Source organism: Stegodyphus dumicola, chromosome X2 (assembly GCF_044657685.1).
Source record: "Stegodyphus dumicola isolate Sdum_Otavi_A_Nest chromosome X2, ASM4465768v1".
NCBI lineage: Eukaryota > Metazoa > Arthropoda > Arachnida > Araneae > Eresidae > Stegodyphus > Stegodyphus dumicola.
Genome location: NC_140781.1, coordinates 23978387 through 24004475, shown reverse-complemented (window position 1 = coordinate 24004475; position 26089 = coordinate 23978387). Strand labels below are relative to the sequence as shown.

The 26089-nt window shown below is 31.5% G+C and overlaps 1 protein-coding gene across 2 annotated transcripts in view; it reads left to right on the top strand.

The window, feature by feature from the left end:
- The window catches only part of gpp (DOT1 like histone lysine methyltransferase grappa), a 280396-nt gene that overhangs the window by 197592 nt on the left and 56715 nt on the right, over positions 1-26089 (top strand). For both annotated transcript variants that reach the window (XM_085809864.1, XM_085809863.1), the window contains exon 12: positions 14043-14084. In XM_085809864.1, the coding sequence (XP_085665990.1) occupies positions 14043-14084 (42 nt within the window). The remainder of the gene's footprint in view (positions 1-14042; positions 14085-26089) is intronic.

Sequence of the window (26089 nt, the reverse complement as noted above, 5' to 3'; positions counted from 1 at the left end):
AAAATGCTTGGCATAATTTATGGCCAGCTACCATATTTCATTGAGGATGATGAAGATGACAGCCATGAATTTGAAGGCATCATTTAATGTTTTAGTGAAAGATAATGTATCTGTATTATTCTTTCCTTCAAACTGTATGTCCATCATTCAGCCTATGGATATCGGAATAGTGAGCATGCTCAAGAGCAAATATAAAGTAGTATTTTTAAAATCCATGTTAAATTTCTTGAATAATGGCAAGATTATCCAAGAGTTCTCGAACTATTTTAGCATAAAATCTGTTGCGTGGAGCACCACAAAATTGTAGGAGGATGTGCCTTCAGATACTTTAAAAAATGCTTGGCATAATTTATGGCTAGCTACCATATTTCATTGTGAGTATGATGATGACACCTGCGAATTTGAAGGTTTTAGGATATCACAAACCACTGGTGAAATTTTTCAATTTAAAAGTTGAGTACTTATAAAGATTGTATTTTAGTATTTATAATGATTTTATAACTACCAAAATATTAGTAGTTATAAAGTCTACAATGTTTCGGTTTGAAATGTATGCCAAGCAGATATGCAGCTATGGAGCAAAATTATTGATCACACAAATTTATGCTAAAATGAGTGTTTCTTCAATAACAAAGTATTCTATTTAGTGCTGAAGTGAAATTAAGAATTGGGATTCTTCACATGTTTTATTATAGGGCATGCATAAAGCATAAAAAAAATTCCTTATATGCATGCGTAAAGCATAAAAGAAATTCGTAAAAAAATTTTTTGTTGGTAGCTTTAAGGTCCGGATTTTAGATTGAACGTCCGGATCTCGGACTTTGTACTGTATTACAAAAATTTCTCCTGAAGTGAATAAAAAACTACAATTAAATGTTTTTGTATTTTAAGCAGCCATTAGACATGATCAGTAATATGGATAGAATATAAATATACTGCCAGATGTTGAATTAGGATCCACTGTATTGTGTAGGCTTGTAGTTATAAAGGGAATTTTATGAATGTGGATTTCCTTTACACAGTAAAATGAAACTGTGTCCTGTATCCATACGTGTGCATGAGAATGAATTTTCTGGCAGTGTATAATCACAACATTTTAGGTAAGTTCATCGGGCTGTATTTATTGTTTTAACAATTTTTTTTTTCAGAATATTTCATTCTATTTGCTTGCATATTAGTTTTTTTTTTTTTTTTTTTTTTTTTTTTTTTTTTTTTTTTTTTAAGTAATGGTGCATAATGATATTTATCTGTGATTTTAGGCCCAATGAAAAGTTGTAACCTGAGTACATTTAAATGCATTTTTTCTCTTCTCTAGGATCTCATGAGAATCAATTCTGCTTAACTGTAATATAGTTATAGAGAAGATGGGTTCTGATGGGACATGACATTACCTGTATTTATTGTCTGCGCACTTGAACTAATTATTCATAACTTATGTGTTCTTAATATTAGTTCTACAGAAGTTTCTTATTGAGATATTTTATGATAGCTAAAGACACTGATTTTGAACATTAAAAGCTTTGGTCAGTCGTTTCTAGATTTGAGCCTGAGATTAAGAATTAGTTACTCATTATGAACACAGTGGCTATTTGGCAAGAACATTATTTTAGCAGAGAAACATTTTTGTTGCAACTTACACAATTCATGCTGACTTTCATATTAAGTGATCTTTGCAAAAAGCAATGTAATAAAAATCTTCGATTATTCTTATTTCTGCTATATTTTATGCGACTGTGGATTTTACTTTTTATTTTCTACATTTATTATTTTCAAGTATCATTTCGAAGCTGTTTTGTGAGTTTAGCCAAGCTCTGAGTATCTTTTATTTTATGTGGACAGATGATAAAATTCCTTTCTTGGACCATTGGATAGGAAAGCAAAATAGATCCATCATATTGTGTATTGAATTAAATATAGGAATGTTATTTGCTTGAGCAATACTGTAGCTTTAGCATCTTTTAATTCAATTATTGATGTAAGGAAATTTGCTTTTATTTTTCTATAGGTTAATTATACTAACCATTAAGAAAGTAATGTGCTTTATGCGAAATAGAATTTTTATTTGAAACTGAGACTTGCATTTTTATACTGGTTTTGAATCTCCCACTATAAAAAGAAATATTAGTGTTTACAAATGCTTTCTACGAGTGCTTTGCTATAGAGCAGCACTTTGTAGGAGGGCTTTCTCTGCTTCAAGGAACAGTAAATGTAATCATGTAAAGTGGAGCTTTTTTTTTTTTCTTTCCATTTTTAGTGATTTTGTAAGATATAAATTGGCGCAGTAATTCAAACATGCTCGTCTTCAAACTGCTGATAATATTTATTTATGATGATATACTTAATTCATGGATAAATAAAAGAAGTGTCAAAAAGTGTAATATAACATAGGATAATTTTGGTGTGATATATTTGAATATTGTTCATTAAGTAATTTTAGCTTGTTGGGTTAAAACGCTCCTCCCTTTTTCCATTTTAAATTTTTTCGTCATTTTCTTTTAGAAAACTGTAAATTATTAATCAAAACAATAACTTGCTTTACATTTCTTTTTGTGCACACTGTTTCATTCTTGATCTTTAATATTTCTGTAAAAGGGGGGGGGGAAATTCTTAATATAATATAATGTTTCAAAATCTTTTATTTTTCTATAGGTTAATTATACTAACCATTAAGAAAGTAATGTGCTTTATGTGAAATAGAATTTTTATTTGAAACTGAGACTTGCATTTTTATACTGGTTTTGAATATTCCACTATAAAAAGAAATATTAGTGTTTACAAATGCTTTCTATGAGTACTTTGCTATAGAGCAGCACTTTGTAGAAGGGCTTTCTCTGCTTCAAGGAACAGTAAATGTAATCATGTGAAGTGGAGCTTTTTTTTTTTCATTTTTAGTGATTTTGTAAGATATAAATTGGCTCAGTAATTCAAACATGCTCGTCTTCAAACTGCTGATAATATTTATTTATGATGAAATACTTAATTCATGGATAAATAAAAGAAGTGTCAAAAAGTGTAATGTAGATAATTTTGTTGTGATATATTTGAATATTGTTCATTAAGTAATTTTAGCTTGTTAGGCTAAAACGCTCCTTCCTTTTTTTATTTTAAATTTTTTCGTCATTTTCTTTTAGAAAACTGTAAATTATTAATCAAAACAATAACTTGCATTACATTTCTTTTTGTGCACACTGTTTCATTCTTGTTCTTTAATATTTCTGTAAAAAGGCAGGAAAATTCTTAATATAATATAATGTTTCAAAATCTGCATTTCTTTTCTCTGCTATTCATGGCGGTGACCGAAAAAATTCCTTTTTTAAAAATGCATTTTCTTATATGTTACAGTTATATAATAATTACAGTAATTAATTAATAATGTTACAAAATATATAAATTGATCAATAATCAAATTGATGGTTTTGGGGAGAGAAGGGGAGTAAACATTACACTGTTTTCTGGTTAATTTTCTTAATTTTTCTGGCTAATCAAGTTTAACTTATGTTGGTAGTGTCTGCAGCTGCTTAGCATGATTATAACCTGTAATACTCTGTGTCTTTTCAACTGGGGATTTTATTTAATTCATTTTTCTTGTGTGTATAAGTTTGCCAGTTAGCCATGGAAATCTATATTTCCTTCTTGTCACATTGCTTCATTGCTAATAAGGTTTTAGTTAACAAGCATGATAATTCTTGGTTATTATTTCCTTTTTCAGTTAGCATATTTATCAAATTTCTTTATACTGCATGTCTTAATTTTTTATTGATTAAATTCATTAAATAATTTTGTACTTGGATATAAAATTGAGGTTGATAACAGTAGTTTCAGAGTTCTGTGTTTCTACCAGTTTTTATTTTGAATACTTCCTATATTAATCTCAATGCATATAATAAAACTGAAAATTAAAGATCCTCTAATATCAAATGGTATTTGTTGTTAAAAAGTGTCTTAACAGAAGAAAAACATTGATCAGTATACAAGTTTTATGTAGCTAAAATGGTATAGAATACACAAGTTTATATTTGTTCACAGGTGGAAAAAATCGTATGTATTCTCATTTTTGCAGTGTAGTATTTTACTGTTTCAAATGTTGATTCTGTTACAGAACTCTTCCAAAAGCTTTAGTTTTTGTAAGTTTGTTTTGAGGTTAAATATTCTTTTAGGCAACTTCTTTACATGCAACATTAAAAGTGTGACAGCAGTAAAGTATAATTCAAAAAGTGAAATGCTTATTTAGTTGTATGATACTATCTATATCTTGCATTGTAAGTAGCCGATTGATGAAATTCAAGTTCCATTTTTCACATCTCAAAAGAGCAACTTAGGAAATCTATTAGGTTAGTATATAGTATAGATCTAACATGTAGATTTTGACATAAAATTGAACTTTTTTTGAAGTCACATGGCAGGTTTTTTTCACACAGTTCAGCTATACATCCTTAATTATGCCAAAATATTATTAAGTTTTGTGAAAATTGTTAACGTGCTTTTTTAAATACAAGACTTTGGCTTGTAATGTTAATTGAATTTGCCATATATTTTATTATATTGCTTTTTTAATCAAACATTTTTGCTGTTAGTTATAATTTGAAATTTAGATTTGATCCAAACAAAACTCGTGCAGTTTCTCTGATTTATTTAAAAATAGCTTTATGTAATATATGTATGTATTTTGTATAAATTTCCATGCAACCATACCCTATGAAAGTATGCACACTATCTTTTTATTATATTATTTATTTTGTAAAATTTTATTTATTATATTTATTTTATAAAATATTTACTATCATTAGTAAATATTTTAGACCTATTTTCAAATAAGATAATTTTTTTTTAATTAAAATATGTTAGAGAAAGGAGAAAGTTAAAGTATTAAAAATCTTTGATAATTATGTCAAAACTGGGAAGTTTTTTTCACTTGCGCATTTTTTGTTTCACTTTTTTATTTATAAAATTAATTAGTTTTATTAATTTATAAAATGTAATAAATTTATGTTTACCAGTGTAATATTATAAGAATTTAAATTTTAAAACGTGTCACTTTAACTATTTGTCCAAAAGTATAATTGTATTAAAATTTTTAAGACTTTAAATTTTAAAGTAGAAATTTTGCTTATTTCTATTAACGTATTGTCATCTACAGGTGCTTCACCTGAGCAATTTTATTTTTAAGATGTTGCCTTGCTTTCACCTTAAATAGTATAAATTTTCACTTTTAAATACAGTACAAAGTACAAGATCTAGATTCATTAGGACTTTAGCAGTCTCAGATTTCAGATCATCGGTTTAAACCTAAGTACATGGCATGTACAAATTGTAAAATTAAAAATATGAAATGATGAAGCATTTATGATTTTTAAAGAATCAAAATTTACAAAAAAGAAAAAAGCCTTACTACTTATTTGCTTGCTTTATTTAAAATTTCTGTTTGTGTAAGTTGTTCATACTATATATTTAATCATCCATTAGTTGACTGCTTATTCAGGCATTGTAATTGTGTTGAAAAACTTTTATGTAATCTTCTATTACCACTTTTCCAAATTCCTTCATGAATTCCATTAATTGGAGAATTTTGCTTTATGTTTGCAATATCTGAAAATGTTCATTTTGGGAGACTATTATCCTAAAGCTTAGCGAGTGTCCTTTTATACACTATACTGGTGATGTATAGTGAAAGTGGTGACTAAACACATGATGATCCACTAAATTTTGTCTTGCTTCTATCACATGCTGAGGGACTTAAGCCTGAATTATATTAGTTATTTATCGTACTTGCGTCAATATCCCACATATACTTATCTGAGTACCGAATAAAGAAATTCCAGTATATACTTAAACCGTATGTGAACTGCAAGTCAGCTATCTTAAATCAGGCAACACTAATTGCAACACTAATCTAGCCTATCATTTCAAAATAATTTTTTTGCCTATTTGAAGAAATTTCTCTTAAATTGTCTTCATCAACACTTCACAGCACAGTTTGTTGAGGTATGTAATCATCGTAATATCAACATGAAAGGTTGCCATACTGTTTGGCATTCAATTTGTTTTAGATATTGCTACATGCGTCATTTCTGAAGCTGCCATGAGTCGTGTAGTGATGAAAGAAAAAAATTAAAAAAACAAAATCCAGGGAATTTGATACAATGTTTTGGTTTGATACCAAGCAAAAAGCTTCTACAGAGCCACATATTTGATCATACGCACTTATGATAATAAATGATTGTGTGTCTTCCACATAGACGTGTTTTATTTAGGGCCAAAGTTAGAGTAAGAATCAGCCCTCCACAAGCTTTGTTACGAATGAATGTCTGCTGCACATGTGGGAAGCATTAAGTATATGCTAAAAAAATATGCTTCTCTCATAATCTAATTCCTTCTCCCTTTTTACTAAAAATTTCTAAAAACAAAAATGCTGCTGGTCTGGATATTGGACATTTGAATTTTGGACCGTGTAACTATCAACGAAATATTACATATTAGAAATATAAAAGTAGATGTAGAAAAAGAAGACAGGAGAAGGAAACAGCTATCAGATGAGTATGAAATTGGTAATGATTTGCTGCAGAAAAGAATAGCTTCCCAGAAGTACTTGTTTTAATAAACAGCCATTTAAATTTACAAACTTCATTGATATGATTTACCTATTACACTTCTTTTCAAATCTTACCATTCTTAGCTACTATTTAAATGGCAATTTTCCAATGCAAAATAAAAAAAAAAAAAAAAAAATGGTTAATATTTTGTTAAACAATTTTCTTTTTACTGCTGTGGTGAAAATTCATATGCAGATAGTTTGATTGGGTCCTATAAATCTATAAATAAAATTGTAGTTTTTTTTTAAAGACATATGCAATTGCATACACACAGAATAGAATACTAGTTTTATAAAACATGCTTAATATCTTCAATATAAATGTAGCAAGACATGTACTCTATTGTGCAAAATTAAGAAAATTTGTACATTTTGTTGAATTTTTGAAGAACTAATGGACATATTATAATGAAATTTGGTATGAATATACATTTATGACAAAGAAAGATATCTACCATTCAGAAGTCATTGTATGTATGCATGATTATAAGTCAAACTCATAGTGCAGGAATGCCCAAAATCCACATGGTGATATCGTACAGAAAGTTTGTATATGATTCCCTCTCACATCCAGACGACAGGTGTTGGAGTTTGGTGGCATATTGATCAGGAGGCAGCTAAGGAGTTCCTTCAGAAAGGCAGTATTCAACTCCAGGATGGTTCTTGGAGGGGACTGTCGAGATAAAAGTGCCTTTCTAAGAGCATTCCAGACATGCTCTAAATGATTAGGATGAAGTGATCTGGTGCTGAATCCATGCGATGAAAATTCTCATAGGGTTCTTAAGATCACCTCTCTATACCTCACAACAGCCAAGAAGCCTTTGTAATACATATGCTGGGGTTGTGTGGCTGTCCAACATAATGTCTGCCGAAACCGTTATACCATCACCACTCTAATGATTACTTTCCCTTATGAGGCAAGGATGGTTTCATGTTCCAGACGCTCTCCATGTATAAGTACTAGTAGAATCAGTGTCTGGATTGAATCTTGACTCATCTGTAAAAAACACTGTGCTCTACTGAAGTCTAATGCAAGACACATATTGTCTGCTGCATGCTAAATATGCTGTCATGTGCATGAGTGGGATGCAAACAGCGAACCTTCTGCCATACAGCCCTATTTCATGAAGCCTTTGGCAAACTGAGCTGTAACAGTCCTGTGCCGCCACACTGAAAGTGCCAAATAACAATTCTCATTCCTGTTTGTGGATCTGATCGACCTTCTTCAGGTATTCCTTATATGGATCTAGTGTCCTGAAACTGTTTCCGCGAATTATACATGACAGTTTGTGTTACGAGCTCTATAGCCACTTGCATTTGTGATTAACTTGCCTGTGATCTACCAATAGTTCTTTATCTCATTCCATCATCTACTTGTCCGTGGTTACTCATTTTACCTAATACTTTATAAAACTTCCCATTCTTGCAAGAAACACCTTGAATTTCATGAATGAATATGAGCACACAAATTGCGGAAAGCTCCTTGTGTGCGTATATGCCCTTCACAGTTACAGCTCTGTGGACACATGCCTGTACGCTTACATATTTGGCTCTGAATATTTCCATAATGCTTTAGCAGCATAATTAGTAACTTTTTCCAATACTTTTTATAAAATTAGACATAATTTGCAAACTCTCATAATTTTGCACACAAGTGTACAATATCCCTATAGGCATGTAAAATAAAAATATTACAATATAGCAAGACCTCAACTATCTGGAAAGGTCAGGAAATGCTGAATTGCAGATACATGAAGCTTCCAGACAGTTGAGTATATGTATATGAAATTCATATTAGACAACCAAAGGAATTTGAAAAATTTTCTGCCCTAAAATTATAAAATCGATCATCTTATTAGTTATCAACTTCAGTATCAAAAAACCTGCATTTAAAGTAATATTAAGTTTTGAGAAAAGTAAGAAACTTCTTTCAGACATAAAGCAAATGTATTTCATTGACCTGGAACATGAAATGTCTCATCCAAATACGAAATACAGCCAAATGTGAAATTTATTAGTGGTGTTGTCAACTCTTGCAGTAAATATTTAAATGAACAGATCATTCTTTATTTAGTTAGAGAATAAAGAGAAATAAATTACAAATATAGCATATAAAAATTAAATCGCTGTTTCATGTTGCATCACAATTTTTTATCTGTTTTCAAAGTCTGGTATCGTGGCTTTTTTTATACCTAGATCCTGTAACTTTGAAATTATTTCACTTTCTACTGTCCAAGATAAGCATTTTTTGATATTGTGAAGAAAGTTGTTGACCAGGTCGTCAGGTGTTTACTGTACTGTATCTGTTTAAGGCTAAATATTCAATAATTTTGGCATCACAGAAAAGAATTATGAAAAGAAACTGTATCAAATGCTAAAAAACTATGAGTATTTTTCTTTTAATTTGATTTTTATGCAGTGTCTTTTAAAGCAAATTCTGAACTGCAGATGATTTTGATCATTTGTGCGGGTAGTTAGAGAACATTGTTGTCAATGACATTCGGATGCAGTTATCAACACCTAGTAGAGATTTTATGATTTTTATCTAATTGCAAAATTTTGATCATTACAAATAAAGACTAGAAACATGACTGCACAGCATTTGCAATATACACAATGAAAATATTGTAATAAGATCACTAATACAAAGCTGCTGCATTCAGTATTTTATTCTGCTAGATCTGATCATTATAAACATTACGTCATCATTACAGTCATCAGTACATCTACAATTATTGTACTAGACTAGATCATTACAAATAAACACTAGAAACATGACTGCACAGATCTTGCAATATACACGTTAAAAATATTTTTAAAAGAGCACTAAAACAAAGCTGCTGCATTCAATATTTTATGCTACTAGACAGCCGGAATAAAATTTCACAAATTTAGTAGCATAAGAAGGTACAGTCAAAAGTTTTTAATCCGGACGCCCATAATCCGGAATGATCTATAAACCGGACCACAAAGCTACAAACTTTCTGCGCATGCGTCTCAACGCATAATGCATTCACGCATGCGTGTAATACCTTCACGCGTGTGCATATGTCTGTACGCATATGCGTTTAATGTATAACGGATGGTGTAAGCTAAGCTAAAGTTATCTAATTGTCTATTTCAGTTAATGTTGCAAATTGCATTGTTCTTTAATCATCTAATTGGATCCAGCTTATTACTTTTTGCAGACTGTTAGAGCAATTTTATAAAAGTAAGCTTGAACTTTTGATTATGTGAAATAGAATTTCCGATGCTAGATACTGCCAAAGGATCTACAAAGCGAAAGCATGTTTCGATGTCCATCAAACAAAAAGTGGAATTGCTGCAAAAAATGGATAAAGGCATATCCTTTGTTTCTCTAACCATTCCGAAATCTGTTTATCAATTTCACTCTGCTCTGCGGGGGATGGGAATGTCGCGGCGTGCACTGAACTGGAAGTTGATCTGTCAGCACTATCCTTATCTTCAGGGCAGATGTTTTTATTTTATTCAGCTTATAATTCCTTACTAAATGTAGTATTTCATCTCGATGTACTCTGATATGATTTAAATCAAATTCATTATAAATATCATGAATACACATCAAATAGTTTTCTGGTTGCAATTTTCTAATTTTGACTATGGGTAATGTATGCTTTATGCATGCGCGTGTTGAAAAAAATGTTTAATAAAGTAAACAAATAAATATTAAGCTTTTTTTTTTTGTAAATTTTGATACCTTTTAGATCATAATTGTTCTTTATATCATAAATTACGGTTTAATATTTTTAATTTTATAATTTCTGCATGCCATCCTACCAGATTTAAATTGATAATCTATAATCTGGAAAAATCGATAATTCGGAATCGCCGAAGTCCCGATGAGTCCGGATTAAAGACTTTTGACTGTATAAATATTTTGTTTATTTAACTCTTTGAAATCTAGACCCTTGGCTAAACTGTATCCTCAAACTACTGAACCGCCCGAAATACTTTTCCAGTTTCACAGCAATTTCCTCTCCTTCCCGTCCATAAACGCAGAAAATAGGTGAGATTTCGAATGACATCCTTTGTACTTTCTAACAAAGATTGCATTAGCCTTTGACCCTGTTCTTTATAAAATTATTCTGAAGGTCAGACCAACAAGCTTTTCTGGCTTTGTTATGATCACAACTTAGATTTTGTTTATTTCCATTATTTTTATAAGGAATAAATTGGTTAAAAATAAATATAATCCTTAAATTTTTAAACTGCAATTTTATTGCTGTTTAAAGCTTAAAAGCACACTGTACCACAAAAGAATCAACAACGAAATGTCAGGAGCAAGCAAAAGATAAGAAACCTCTTAGGACAAACTGTCTGCAGTAAACTAATACAATGTATTTGGGGAAACTGCTTTTATACACTTAAATTGAAGCAAAACTAAACAAAATGCATTTGTACACTATTTCTATCATTTAGCATGAATATGCTATTAGAAATAATAAGTGCAAGAATTAAAATTCTGCATTTAGTTGTTTTTTAAAATTCCATTTCCATCAGCCTCCTTTCTTTTTTTTTTTTTCTTCCGAATGTTTTTTATTTTTGCATGCATCTATTTATGTTCACGTTGAGTGGATTGTAAACAAATCAAATACACCAAGGTTTAGCAACAATGCACTTAAAGTTAGGATTGAGAATCTGAAAAAGAGGAGACGAATAATTCTTTATATATTTTTACCATGTATGAGTTCAAATTTAATTTTACAAACTAGCAGAATATATATCCAAAATTAGATATTTAGCTAAAACTGTAAATTTGCAGATTCATGATGTGATCCATTGTAATAATAATAATGAAAAAGGTAAAGTGCAGATATGAAGATGCTAAATAGCCTAGTTATTTAACTTTATTTACTTAGTAGTAATAATAATAATGAAAAAGGTAAAGTGCAGATATGAGGATGCTAAATAGCCTAGTTATTTAACTTTATTTACTTAGTAAATAAGTTACTAATGTATTGTATTTTTGTTAAAAAATTTATTTGCATATACTCATAAAACTCTACTGCCATAGAGAATTTTTTTGTTTGTTTACATCCAATAACATACACAAATTATAGGCATTTATGGATAAGTGTTTGTAATTTATTGGACTTCTACTTTCTGTGGTTTAAATGAATTTTAGTATTTTCTGAATATTATTAAAGTTAATATATTCATTATTATGTAATATTCACATAAAATACAGAATTAATAATCTGGGTTTAACAAAGGTTAAGGCTACTAAAATTCAAGTTTGGGAAGTGAATTTTTTCCAGTTCTGTTAAAAATATCCTCAAATTTTAAACTTAAATAACTTGGAAATAGCTGAACAATTTTTACAAAAATTGGTATTTTGGCATAATTTGAGGCATACAGTTGAAGTGTTGAAAAAAATTCTCATCTTATTTCAGAAGTAGTCTAGTTTGTGTCAAAAATTTGTAAGTTAGACAGTGTTATATGTAAACCTAATATATATCCCAAATTAAAATATAAAAACCTAATATATATCCCAAAAATTGGTTTTGAGACAAGAAAAACACAAGTTGAATTTCCTTGATCTGCAGTGTGAAATATAGAACTGGCTGTCCCCTCCTTCTTTGGATCAAGGAGTCCATTTAAAAAATTAATGTGATTTATACTAGGATTATTTTCCACTCTTTTGTACAAATCAGGCTCATAACTGCTACTTTCTGCTCTTAATAAATCATCAAAATGAAAATGAGCTGTGATTTTTATACCATTTCTTTATATATTTCATTTTAAAATAGAGTAATAATGTAAGAGTGTAATTATGCAAAAAATTATAATTGCACTTCTATGCAGTCTTTCACTCTCTACTGTTTTTCTCTTCTCTTTAAAATTATCTTCAAGACTCTTTTTTTTTTTTTTTTTTTTTTTTACTTTGATGAATTCATCAAATGATGTTGCATTCATATTCATTGCGAATGGTTTTAAGTTTTATAATTGCTGTGTCCACATGCTAAGGAATTTTTGCAAGTAACAGATAGTTCTTAATATTTTTCATGTTAGCATAACGTGTAGTACACGTGAGCTTCATAGCAAGCTGTTCTGTGTACACGTATGCTTCAACAGGCTGGCTCAAGTTCTTTGTGTTTAATACCAATATTACTAAAAAGATTAATTTGCCATTTGTATCTCTTTTTTATTTAATATATGTTTGATTTCGGAAAAATTTGGTCTGACCGTAAAAGAAGTTATAATTTCATGGGAAATACTACCATTCAAAACGTTTTAAAATAAATTGTTGTTTATATATTTACTTATTGATACTAGGCTGTAATATGGCAAAATTTCAGTCTTAATGGTTTGATTTTTACATGATTAGAAACTGTTGTTTTAATGAAGGTTAGAATCTAATTTCAGAAATGGCTTAATAAATATAGTTTTTACTCTTTACATGAATAAAGTCTGTAGAAGCCAGAAACCGGGAAGAGAAATCTAAATTGAATGTTTTGAAATCAGGAGTTTTAATGTCTATATTTTGCAGTATATTTTTCACGAAATCTTCCCTGGCTAATTTAATAAGTGTTAAGTAAAAAGCTAAAAATGAAAAAGGTGACGATTTGATTACTTTTATTTTTGTCTCGCAGAGTTAACTTGTTATTTATGTATAATTCATTGGGAGGATCTTGCTTTCCGCTTGAAATTGTTTGGAAGGAAAGCCATGTCAGAGCTATTTATTAATGATTTCTTTCCATTTTTAAATTCATTTGATGTTTTACTTTAATGTTTCAGCTGATTATTCTACAATGATTGCTCATCATAATTTAAAATTCATTTGATGCTTTACTTTTATATTTTAGCAGGTTATTCTAAAATGATTGCTCATCATAATTTAAGCAGGAATGTTAATATTTCGAAAAGAATTTACTAAATAATATATGCTTGATTAATTTTAAATCTAGACATAATTAATTTGGAATATATATGAGGACATTGTGTTGATTCATAGAGATAAATTTGTTGTTACTTCATAGAGATAAAATTGTTGTTAAGTTGAATGTGTGTACTCTTATGTAATTTAATGTGGTGTGTGGTTCCCTCTCCCAGAAGAAAATTGAACTAATTTTTTACATTTTTATGCTAAAAAGTGCCAATTTTTATTTATAATCACGTTTTTGCTGGGAGGCTTTGAAATTCTGAATAAGGTGTGGTATGATGTACCACTTGCCTTCATGCTTCTGTGTTCATATGTGGATCATTTAATAAAAGTTCAGGATTAAGTAGTTTGGGTCAAGTGGCTAATTTGTATTTTCTAATATTTCTAATTGTTTTAAGTATTTCAGGTTGCATGTATTATTACTTCAAATTAAATTTGTATTTCTTTCCTTGGATATTTCATGTTAAAATGCATCATGTTGCATGAAATAGTGTAAATTTTATGTTGTAATAAAATTTAAACTCACTGAAATTTATTTTTCTATCCTAGCTGGAACATTATTTTCAACGAATGAAAAATCCAAGAATAAAGGTAACTTTAATGCTTTTGATATTCTAGAAAATTTCAAATAATTATTCTTTTAAAATGTACATTATTGCTATAGGACAATGATGAAACAATAACCAATCAGAATGTGTGATTGAAATTTGTTTTAGATAGGCAAGAGAACATAGATCATCACTTTTGTATTTTTAATTAGTCATTATTATTAATTTATTGCTACTAATTAGAGTAGTTTGTAAAAATCCATGCACATCTGAGTGGATTTACAATATTTCATCATATACATCTGAGTGGATTTACAATAGTGGATTTACAATTATTATTACAATTCTGAGTACTCTTTCTGGCTTTTAAATGTAGAACGCATGCATTTATACACAAGACTATATTCTTTGAAACATATTTATGTTCAGAAAATGACCAAAAGAGTAAAATGTATGAAATTCACCTTAGATAGGGATACCAGTAATATAACTTCCTAAAAGAGATTAAGCCTGATAAATTTATTTGAATATGACACAAGCTTTCATTATCTACTATCACAGATAATGTTTGCACCACATCAGACATCTATGACTAACATAAGCCAAACCCACACTTATGGGTATGCCAATCTACGTATACAGTGCATATTATTGATTTTGATGATTACACAAGTTCCTGATTTAAATCCTGTTTGGTTAAGATTACTAAATCATTCCGTACTTCTAATGTAAGTCATGTCTTTTATAAATATGTTTTTTGCTTTCAAAATTTTGTAAAACAGCAAATTTAGTTTTCATAAATTCTGAATTAAGCTATGGATATTAATGGCAATCATACAAGGTTCCTCTTCTTCAGGAAAGGGGAAGCTGTGACTGTATTTATATCAAAAGCAATGAGCAATAGAACAAAGCAAATATGAATGTAGCTCCATCTGTCTAGTAAATAGTAATAAGACAAGAAGAGTAATACACAGTCCAGTCACATTAATGTGACCATCTGTCAAAAGCTGTAATGTCCACCTTTCGCAGAGCAGACTGCTGCGAGACGTCTAGGAAGAGAGTCACATAGGTCCCTGAAGGTGTTCTCTGGGATGTTGAGCCATGCCGACTCTAATGCCGTGGCCAGCTGCGCTAGATTACTCGGTTGAGGATCCATGGCACGAACAACTTGATCGAGATGGTCCCACAGATGCTCGATTGGGTTTAAGTCAGGTGAGTTTGCTGGCCAGGGGAGGACGGTAAACCCATCCTGGTGCTCTTCGAACCACGCACGTACACTGGCAGCTGTATGGCATCGCATTGTCCTGCTGGAAGATGCCATCATCCTGAGGAAAAACAATGCGCATGTAGGGGTGAACATGGTCCGCAAGGACAGATGCGTACTTGTATTGATCCATTGTGCCTTCCACAATGATCAGTGAACCTAGAGAATGCGAGGAAAACATTCCCCAGACCATAATGCTCCCGCCTCCAGCTTGGACCGTTCCGGCAATGGTTGCAGGGTGGTTCCTTTCAGAGGTTTCACGCCTTATACGCCAACGTCCATCTGTCCGATGGAGCATAAAACGCGATTCATCCGAAAACGCAACCTGTCGCCACTCAGTGGACGTCCAGCTGCTGTACTGGCGTGCAAATTCTAGCCTTCGCCGTCGATGAACAGCAGTCAGCATAGGTGCATGAACCAGGCGTCTGCTTCGGAGGCCCAGACGCAGCAATGTTCGCTGAATAGTACTTTGGGAGACACTTTTGGTAGCCCCTTGGTTCATTTTGGTGGTCAGTTGCTCAACGGTAGCCCGTCTATCTGCCCGAACGCATCTCCGCAACCGTCGTTCGCCTCTGTCATCTATGGCCCGTGGTGCACCACATTTGCCACGTCGCTGATTTTGGACAGTCCCATTTTGCCATGCACGGTACACTTTTACCACGGCGGCACGCGAACAGTTCACAAACTCAGCCGTTTCGGAAATGCTTCCACCCTTGGCCCGAAAGCCAATGATCATGCCCTTTTGGAAGTCGGATAAATCGCTTCGTTTCTGCATTACGCCAACGATTGAAATGTTTTCCGAAGCCCTCACACACCCTTTATATACGCTCAACTGCACTGTGCTGCCTCCTGCCTTCTGTGATTGGTTATTTAACTCTGACATGGAAAGTACGTGGTGGTCACATTAATGTGACTGGACTGTGTATATTAGAATTCTAAAAATATTGGAACAGACTTTATTGGAATTGATGTCATTTTCTCTTCCAATCTGATGATTTTGCCCCCTTTTGTTCCTTTCTGCTTTAGAGCCTTAAATGGCCTAATTAGTAAAGTAGTATTGTAAAACAAGTTCCAATTCAGTGCTCTCTTCTGCATTGTTTTATCGAGATATGTATTGTACACAGTGATATGGACCATTTATTTTTTGCTAATTGTTGTTATGAATGGCAGAATTTATTGCATTATTTTTGCATAGCTGTCAACTCTCCCACTTTTACCAGGAAACTGCCGGTTTTTCATCACATATCCTGGTAAATCACAGAATCTCCCACTTTGTAATTCTTGGCCTGTATTAAGGAAAGTATTTTGTAGTAATAAGGGACATTTATTGAATGAATGAAACTTAAGTTCTGCAAATCTACTCCTCCATCCTTAGTGATTTTTGGAAAAATTTTTCTTGTTAAAATTTATTTCATCTGAACTGTATTTTATTCTTATCACGTTTTATATTGACCTTTGTCGTATTAAATTTTAGGTTAGAGTAGACCGAAGAACGCGAAGTTGTTGTTTCATTTCGCCAAGTTGTCGTTTCATTTCTGGTAACCTGAGTAGTTGAATGTTCCGTAAATATACTTTTACGTAGAATTGGGTGCTGCTTTGCCTTTTTAAGTGAAAATATATCAATGTGTACGTGGACAAAGTCAAGGGAGTGCGCAATGCCAAATTTGTGCAATTCTCTGATATTTTGTTAAGTGAAAAGAGGCCAATGTGTACATGGATCAAGTCAAGGGAGTGTGCAATGCCTAATTTGTGCAATTCTGTGATTTTTTTTAAACTAGGTCAATGTGTACATATATACTGAGTTCGTGAATTCTTTGACTTGTTATCAGGACTTAGAAGAGAAGGGCTAGCTCATAGAGCTTTTCCCCCTGAAGCAGAAAGTGAGAAGTAATGATGTAGCCATGATGACACTGAGCGCACCAATATAATTCACAGCTTGGAAATTAACGTTTTCGAACCAGCGTTTAAAATGAGCTGTGTGTGAAAGATAGCTATAATTTGGAAGAGGCAATGTTACTGCTTTATGCATTTTAGACTGAACCATTAAAAAACTTAATAATGCTTACTCAATTTTAAAATAATAGATAAAATGTGCTACTCTTTTAACATAAAGTTCCGTGGTTTTTTTTATTTTTATTTGCAGGTTTTTTTATTTAATGAACGTTTATTTCTAATCATTTCTTTATTTGCATGCTAACTGAGAGAATTTTTATACTGCTTCTAAGATAACTATAATAGCAGCTATTTAAATTTACTCAAAAAACAACTTTACATCGACATAGGTTTAAACATATATGACACATATGGCTTGATTTTTTGACTAATTGTAAATTTTACATTGTTATAATTCTCTTCCAATTCAATATAATAGATATTTTTTTAATAATTTTGTAATTTATACTTATATCTATATTACAATTAAATAAATGTATATAAGATTATTACCTTAATTTTGACAAAATAGCTTTATTCAGAGTACCTAAAACAGTTATTTAATTTTTCAAAAGTGTGAGTAAAGGAAGCAGGTCTTTTTATGCCAATTACTTTGATGTTTTATACTATTATATTTTATCTAGAATGCTAATCTAGTACAAAATCTAATCAATAATTAGTTACAAAGGATACAATAAGAATAACTTTAACAAGTACTTAGCAAAATTAGTTTGTTAAATACTTGTTATTCTTGTTGGTACTATTTTGGTACTATTCATAATACCGAAGATATTATCGATTAACTCATAGAAGTCAGATGCTTTCTGATTTCCTGTGGGGTAGAGTATACCTTTTGCGGTACTTTTTGAAAATAATGTTTTCTCTGGAGGGACTTTTTGTCTCTCATTTCCCTTGACCATTAAATAATTTGGTTTTAGTTTGTGACACAATTTGATTTCTTCTCAATCTCTATTTAAAACCTCTTTAATAATATCAAAATTTAAAACAGTTACATCTTCTAAAACAAATCCTCTATCTAAAACGCGGTTTCTCATTAATTTGAGGCAGAGCACGAAATGAGACCTCTGATTAAAACAAGCTGCACATTTTGAAAAGAACCAACTTAGTCCAGTTTAGAGTCATAGCAGAGTTTTCAATCTTTTCGATCATTTCGTCGAAACTGAAAACGCATATTTTTTCTACAGAATACAAATATTCACCTTTTTCCTTCTTTAGAGTAAGAACATTACTTTGAATTCTTGGACTACACTAAAATTTTGAAAACACTAAAAAATAAAATAAACACCATTTCTTTAATTTGATAATACTAGGTAAAGATATTCCAATTTTTTTCTTAATTTTTTTTCTTTCTGAAAATCATAGCTTTAAGATGACAGAGCTCTTATGACAATGCAACGTGAAATATTTTCCCTAGTCCACCTGATTTTTTTCATCTTTTTCAGTAATGCATTAATCTGCGTCTTTATAAAAATAGGCTTTAGACATTTTTCCAAATTCTCCAATTTGTGCTGCCCCCCCCCCCAAATTTCGCTGTTTGAGATTTTAATTTCTGATACCAATTTGTGTCTAGATGTCGTCCACCTTTTTTGTCGCTGAACAAACATTCTAAAATTTTTCTTTTCTCTATTTTCAATACTTTAATACAATTTAATACAATTTTCTAAGGATATTATTTTGTTCTTCAAATTATCAATGCATTCTTGTTTATCCTTAAACATTTAGGATGATCTACATTTTCATTTGTGAGTTTTATTTCAAAATCATTAAAATTTGATTTATTATTGTCATCATCAATTTCGATTTATTATTGTCATCATCAATTTTAATTTATTATTGTCATCATCAATTTTGATTTATTATTGTCATCATAATTTACTTTCGGCACAGCATTCCATTTCAACAGTTTCTTTTTGTGGCTATCCAAACAAGCGATTTTTCATATCATCTTCATAAACACTGCATAGAAAATATTTTCTGCAGATTTTTCCGCTCTTCACATTAATAGAATATTCTCTTTGACATTTGTGTATCCATTCTTTCGTCAAAAGCAAACTCTCATTTGGATCCTTTGCTCCCATGAAATAAAATATCTCATCCTTTCATTCTTCTGTAAGTGCTACGGCACGTTACTGCAGCGCAAAAAGCATATTACGTAAACGATACTTTACAATATAGAATTTAAAATAAAAGCTGACTAAAATTATATATATATAAATTATTTTAAATATATACATTATTAGAAAACAGATATATATATATTATTAAAATTAATTTGGGATATGTAACCTGTTTCAGCCACCAGAGCTCTCTGCCTGTCTGTTAGATATTATTTCGCAATGCGCAGATTGTATGCGTAGTTCGCATTTTGTTCTTGCATTCTTAAAACCGCTAATTGTAACTCTGTCGTTTTACTTTGTGCTGTGTTGTCTTCGAAAGTTCAAACCGCCGAATGAAGGTTAAATTTTACAGTCCACTCGCAGTGATGTATTCTTAGGTTTATTAATTTAAAGTTAAGATACCGCTTCGCTACATTATTTGGTCGTCATACGCCGGAGCTTCGAGAAAAACCCGCGCTTGTGAATAAGAATTCTACGTGTCCGTAATGGAGTTGATAATGCAATTTCGGTTTAGAATTCTCAAGACTTACGGAATGCATACAATGTTCGAGGTGAGTGAAATAGTTAACGCATTTTAATTGCATTTGAGATTTCCTTATTGCTACTATTGTTGTGTTTAAAGTATTAGTAAAATCGAGAATTTAGAATATTTTCAAAATGTCAGATATAGAAAAAAAGCGAAAGAAAATTTTGAAAACACAGTTAACTAAATTCATTGAGAGAATAGATTATGATAACTTAGATAATGCTGAAGCTGAATTAATCTTAGAAAAATGTAAAATTTTTAAGGAAGATTTTAAATCTCTATTTAGAGAAATTTATACAAATTGTGATGATGAAAAAATAGACACTTTCGTTGAGGAAGAACAGTCGATTTTAGAGAAAATTGAGGAGGTTCACTTAAAAATTATTCGTAAGTTAAAGGTTTACAAGGTCGTAAATGCAAATGGCGACAAACCTGTCGTACCTGAATCAATCTCTGAAAGTTTAAAGTTACCAAAATTATCTTTACCCACATTTAGCGGAAATTTAACTGAATGGATAACATTTAAAGATTTATTTAACGCTAGTGTTCGCAACAATTCAAATCTTTCTGGAGCTCAAAAATTACAATATTTAAAGAATTCTTTGAAAAATGATGCTTATCGCATTATTCAGTCAGTTCCCATAGCTGATCAAAATTTCAGTATTGCTTGGAATTTACTAGAAGAGAGATTTTCTAATAAGAGAGAACAGATATTTGCTTTTATTAAAAGAAATCTTAACGTTTCACAATTACAAACGGAATCTGCATCCTCGATATTAAATTTAGTAGATAACGTAAACGAAATAACTCGCTCATTGGAAATATTAGATCAAAGGATAGATAATTTCAGTGATACTTTGTTGTTGTATATTATTTTGCAAAAACTTCATGTTTCGACAAAGTTGTGGTGGGAGCGTCAATTAAAAAAAGATGAAATACCAAAGTTGAATGACTTATTAGAATTTTTGAAGAATTATGCTAGAACATTACAGAACAGTAAACCTTTAGTTAGTAAAACACATAAATCAGATAAACCAGTGTATAATAGGGTTACTTCTCTTATTTCTAATTCTACCTGCTTATTTTGTAAAGAAGATCATTTTTTATACAGGTGTTCTAATTTTTTAAATTTACCAGTGCGAAAACGAATAGAGTTTGTTAAGACTAATAAACTTTGTTTTAATTGCTTGTCTAATGTCCATAAAGTTAAAATGTGTAAGAGTGCAAACACCTGCAAGCATTGTTTTAAGCATCATCATAGCATTTTGCATTTAGAAAATAATTTCAAACCAAAAAATGCATCTAGATTCCCTTCACCGGAAGCACAAGTGTTTGTTCCGAAATCGCAAATTAAACCAGAAAACAACTTGAGTGAGGGTTCTCCAACTGTTTGTGCAAACAACTATGAAAATAAACTTTTTGGTGCTCATGCTAATGGTAAACGTAGTCATGTACTTTTGTGTACTGCTTTAATTAAGGTTCAAAACTCAAACCAGGAATTCATAAGTTGTAGATGTTTACTAGATTCAGGCAGTGAAAAATCATTCATTCGTCGGAAAACAGCTATCAATTTAGGATTGAGCATAAAGGATTCGAAGATATTAGTGTCATGCTTAGGTACTTTCAATACAACTACTACTGGAGAAGTTGACTTGTTGTTTACACCTGATTTTAATACTAATTACAGAATTTCAACATCCGCTTACATAATAGACAAAATTACAGGAAACATTCCAAGTGTAACTTTACCTTTGAATTTATATGAAAATTTCCAGGATTTAACTCTAGCAGATCCTACATTTCATGAATCGGGAGAAATTGATATTTTACTTGGAGTTAATGTATTCCTTACTTTAATAAATGGCGAGGTAATTAAAAGGGGCAAAAATCTTCCATTTGCATGTTGTTCTAAGTTAGGATGGATAATTGCTGGAACTACACATTTTGAATTCCCAAACCGTAAGCAGGTTTCAGTCAATACGCTAAACGTAAACACGGAGGAATTAGTTAAATCATTTTGGGATTTGGAACAAATTCCCACATCAAAACCTTTAACTAAAGAGGAAAGATTGTGTGAAAATCATTTCGTGGAAAATCACGTGCGTAGTGAAAAGGGTCGTTACTCAGTAAAACTGCCATTCAAGCCTAAAAGAAATGAGTTGGGTAATTCCAGACCATCAGCCTTTCGAAACTTTCTTAGTCTGGAACAAAAATTAATAAAAACTCCTGAAGTATATCAACAGTATAAAGACTTCATGTCCGAATATTTATCACTTGGACACATGGAAGAATTATCCGATGATAATCCAGATAAAGTAAATTTTCATTATTATATACCTCATCATCACGTGCTAAAAGAATCCAGTCTTACCACAAAATTACGCGTATCAATCAAAGATGGAAAATCTATTGTGAAGATATCGCAAATCTTGAATCCATTCATATTCCTAGGAGAGTATTATTGCCCAAATCTACAAATATAGAACTTCATTGTTTCTGTCACGCATTAGAGAAAATTTACGCCGCAGTAATTTATTTAAAGTCTTCAAATCATTCTTCAATTTCGGTGCAGCTACTAACATCAAAAACTCGCGTAGCTCCCCTGAAAGTAATCTCTATTCCTCGTTTAGAACTCTGCTCTGCAGTTCTATTAGTGCATTTGGTTCAAGCTGTGCAGAATTCATTGCAAATTCATGTTGACAGTATTTACGCATGGAGTGATTCAATGATAGTTTTGTCCTGGATACAATCAGAACCAACACGCTGGCAAACCTTCGTAGCCAACCGCGTTTCAGAAATTCAATCAGTCTTACCTTCATCGCATTGGAATCACATAAAAGGAAAGGAGAATCCAGCTGATTGCGCATCAAGAGGTCTTTTGCCTTCAGAGCTTTCTACTCATGACTTGTGGTGGACAGGTCCTCAGTGGCTTAATTCAAATAATATTCCGTTCTCTATCAACTTACCATTTTCAGAAGAGTCTTTAAGGGAACAACGGAAAAATATTTCTTGTTCAATTGGAACAGTCGCTTCGCAAATTCCAGTCCTTAATGAAGTTTCATCATTTTTGAAACTTGAAAGAATCATCGCATGGTGTTTTCGGTTTGCGAATAATTCAGCTAAATCTACCGCAACAAGACTTAAGGGTTACCTTAAAACCGAAGAATTGCAATACGCTAGAAATGCAATTGTTAGAGTAGTTCAAATGGATGAGTTTTTTAATGAATATAATCTTCTGAAAAAGAATCAACCGTTAAACTCAAATAGTAAGATCCTTTCTTTGAACCCGTTTATCGATAAGAATGGACTTATACGCGTTGGAGGAAGATTAAGACAATCCAACATCGCACAGGACAGAAAATATCCTATTTTGTTGCCCAAGAAACATCACATAACACAGATTATAGTGAATTATTTTCATATATTCCATCTTCATGCAGGCCCCCTGCTATTGCTATCAGTAATTAGAAGAGAATATTGGATAATCCACGCTAGGTCAGTTGTAAGACAACAGATTTGGAAATGCGTGAAATGTCATCGTGTACGAGCTAAAACATCTATCCAGATAATGTCTGATTTACCATCGTCTAGAGTCGTTCCGTCAAAGGTTTTCTCCAAAGTTGGAATTGACTACGCCGGGCCATTTCAAGTGAAGCCCAGGCAAGGTCGAGGAGTAAAACCAATGAAATGCTACATTTGTGTATTCGTGTGTTTTACTACAAGAGCTATACATATTGAATTAGTAGGTAATCTTACATCAGAATCATTTATTGCCGCTTTGAAGCGCTTTGTATCTCGAAGAGGAAAACCGATAGAAGTGCATAGCGATTGTGGCACAAATTTTATTGCTGCAGATAAGGAATTGAAAAGAGTAATAAACTCCTTGAAGGAAAATGAATTGGTTAATAAATATTGCTCTACTGAAGGTATTAAGTGGATATTTAATCCTCCCGCAGCGCCACATTTTGGAGGATTATGGGAAGCTGCAGTCAAATCTACAAAGTTACATCTCAAGCGAACCATAGGTGAACAACTTCTAACGCAAGAAGAATTTATGACATTGCTAGCTCAAATTGAAGCTTGTTTAAATTTGCGACCGTTGTGTCCACTGTCTGAAGATCCATCAGAATTTTCTGCACTTACGCCAGGCCATTTTTTAATTGGTACCCCCGCTAACTGCCTTACCAGAAGAAAATTTACACGATCAAAAAATTCCTATATTGCAACGTTGGAAGCTTGTTGAGAAAATGTTTCAAAGCTTTTGGAAAAGATGGTCCAATGAATACATTTCTAATTTGCAACGACGTTCAAAATGGTTGAAAGTGCAACCTAATTTAAAGGTTAATGATTTAGTTATCATAAAGGAAGACAATTTACCCCCGCTACGATGGAAATTGGGAAGAGTGCTGGAACTTTTTCCTAGCTCAGATAATATTGTGCGTATCGTGAAGATCAAAACCGCTAACGGAGTTTTCAAAAGGCCAATTCACAAACTTAGTGTTTTGCCTATCAACGATTAAGTTTTTTTCCTAAAGCATTATAACTTTGTACTTTGCTTTAGCTATATAAGTTCCTGAATTGTATCAAGGCTTCTGTGCATCTGTTTTGAGAACAATTTAGTTTCATTGCATAATTACATATTATGTTTTCTTGTGAATATTTTGATGATACATTTTTGCATAATTTAATATTGTTATGATAATTTCATTTTGTAAAAGCTATTTATTTTGAAACGATGTTTCAACGCCGGGTGGAATGTTTCAGCCACCAGAGCTCTCTGCCTGTCTGTTAGATATTATTTCGCAATGCTCAGATTGTATGCGTAGTTCGCATTTTGTTCTTGCATTCTTAAAACCGCTAATTGTAACTCTGTCGTTTTATTTTGTGCTGTGTTGTGTTCGAAAGTTCAAACCGCCGAATAAAGGTTAAATTTTACAGTCCACTCACAGTGATGTATTCTTAGGTTTATTAATTTAAAGTTAAGATACCGCTTCGCTACATAACCTCTAGAAAATCGTCTCGCAGCTCAATGAAACTACTGTTTTAAATGCGGGAAATCAGGACAGGTGGCATCACATTGACGTCAGATTATTGCCTGTTACGTACCCCCATTGGGCTCACGTCAGCGAGGAGTCGAACAAAGAAATGAGCTAGCCCTTCTATTTATCCCTGCTTGTTATTTTGGCTTTGTAAAAAATTGCCACTACATAAAGGTAAAATAACAAGTCAAACAATTGCACAAACTCGGTATCCCTGTACCACCAAAAATCGCCATCTTTCACCAAGCGGCACCTGTAAATATACTTTTACCAAATTTTATACTACTGGCATTTTTATATGTGCAATTTTATCTATTCAACCTATGCATTTTTATATATATATTCAGCCTATGCTTAATCAGTTAATATTTTTATTTATTTTACATCATTATATGTAAAAGAATGCTTTTCTTCCCTATTTGAAGTTTTCTCAGTATAAAAATATCATAAAATTAGCCAAAGAGCTTAAAATTTAGAAGATCTAATTAAATACTAATTAATTTTACATCAGAACAGTATTATAAACAGTTAATAACCTAAATCATGTTTGTAAAGTGAACTTAATTCAGTTTATAGCTCCTTTGAAATGCCATTGCCTTAGAACACGAAAAATCTGTTTCTTTATAAAAGTCTGCCAGTTTTTCGTATTTCAAGGTTGGCATTTTCTGATAAAAATCTCGCAGTTTTTCATATCTCAAGGTTTTGTGAAAATGCTTATGTAAGTAAACTAATATTAAAATGTCTATTTTTTTGCTTTTCTTCTTCATTTAAATAAGGCAGCTTTATTGATGCAATGTTTATTTACCATGTTAAGCGGCCTCTACCAGTATTAGTTTTATTGCAAATGAGTATACATAAAACAGATATAAAATTTTAAATGAAATTCCACTCGTGTAGAACCTGCGTAGCATAATGTTTTCTATCAGAGCTTCCTTGGACATCATACCTGCACTGTCAGTTAGAAATTAAAATTCTTGATGCACATATATAAACTTAAGCTGCGCAGCTATCTGGATAAGCTGTTACAAACCTGAGTGTGATAATAGTGTTTTAAGTGTGGAATTTAAACCCTTAATATTTAATTTGATACAGGAAATAATTTGGCAGATTTGTATTACAGTAGAATTCTGATAATCTTCATACCTCTGG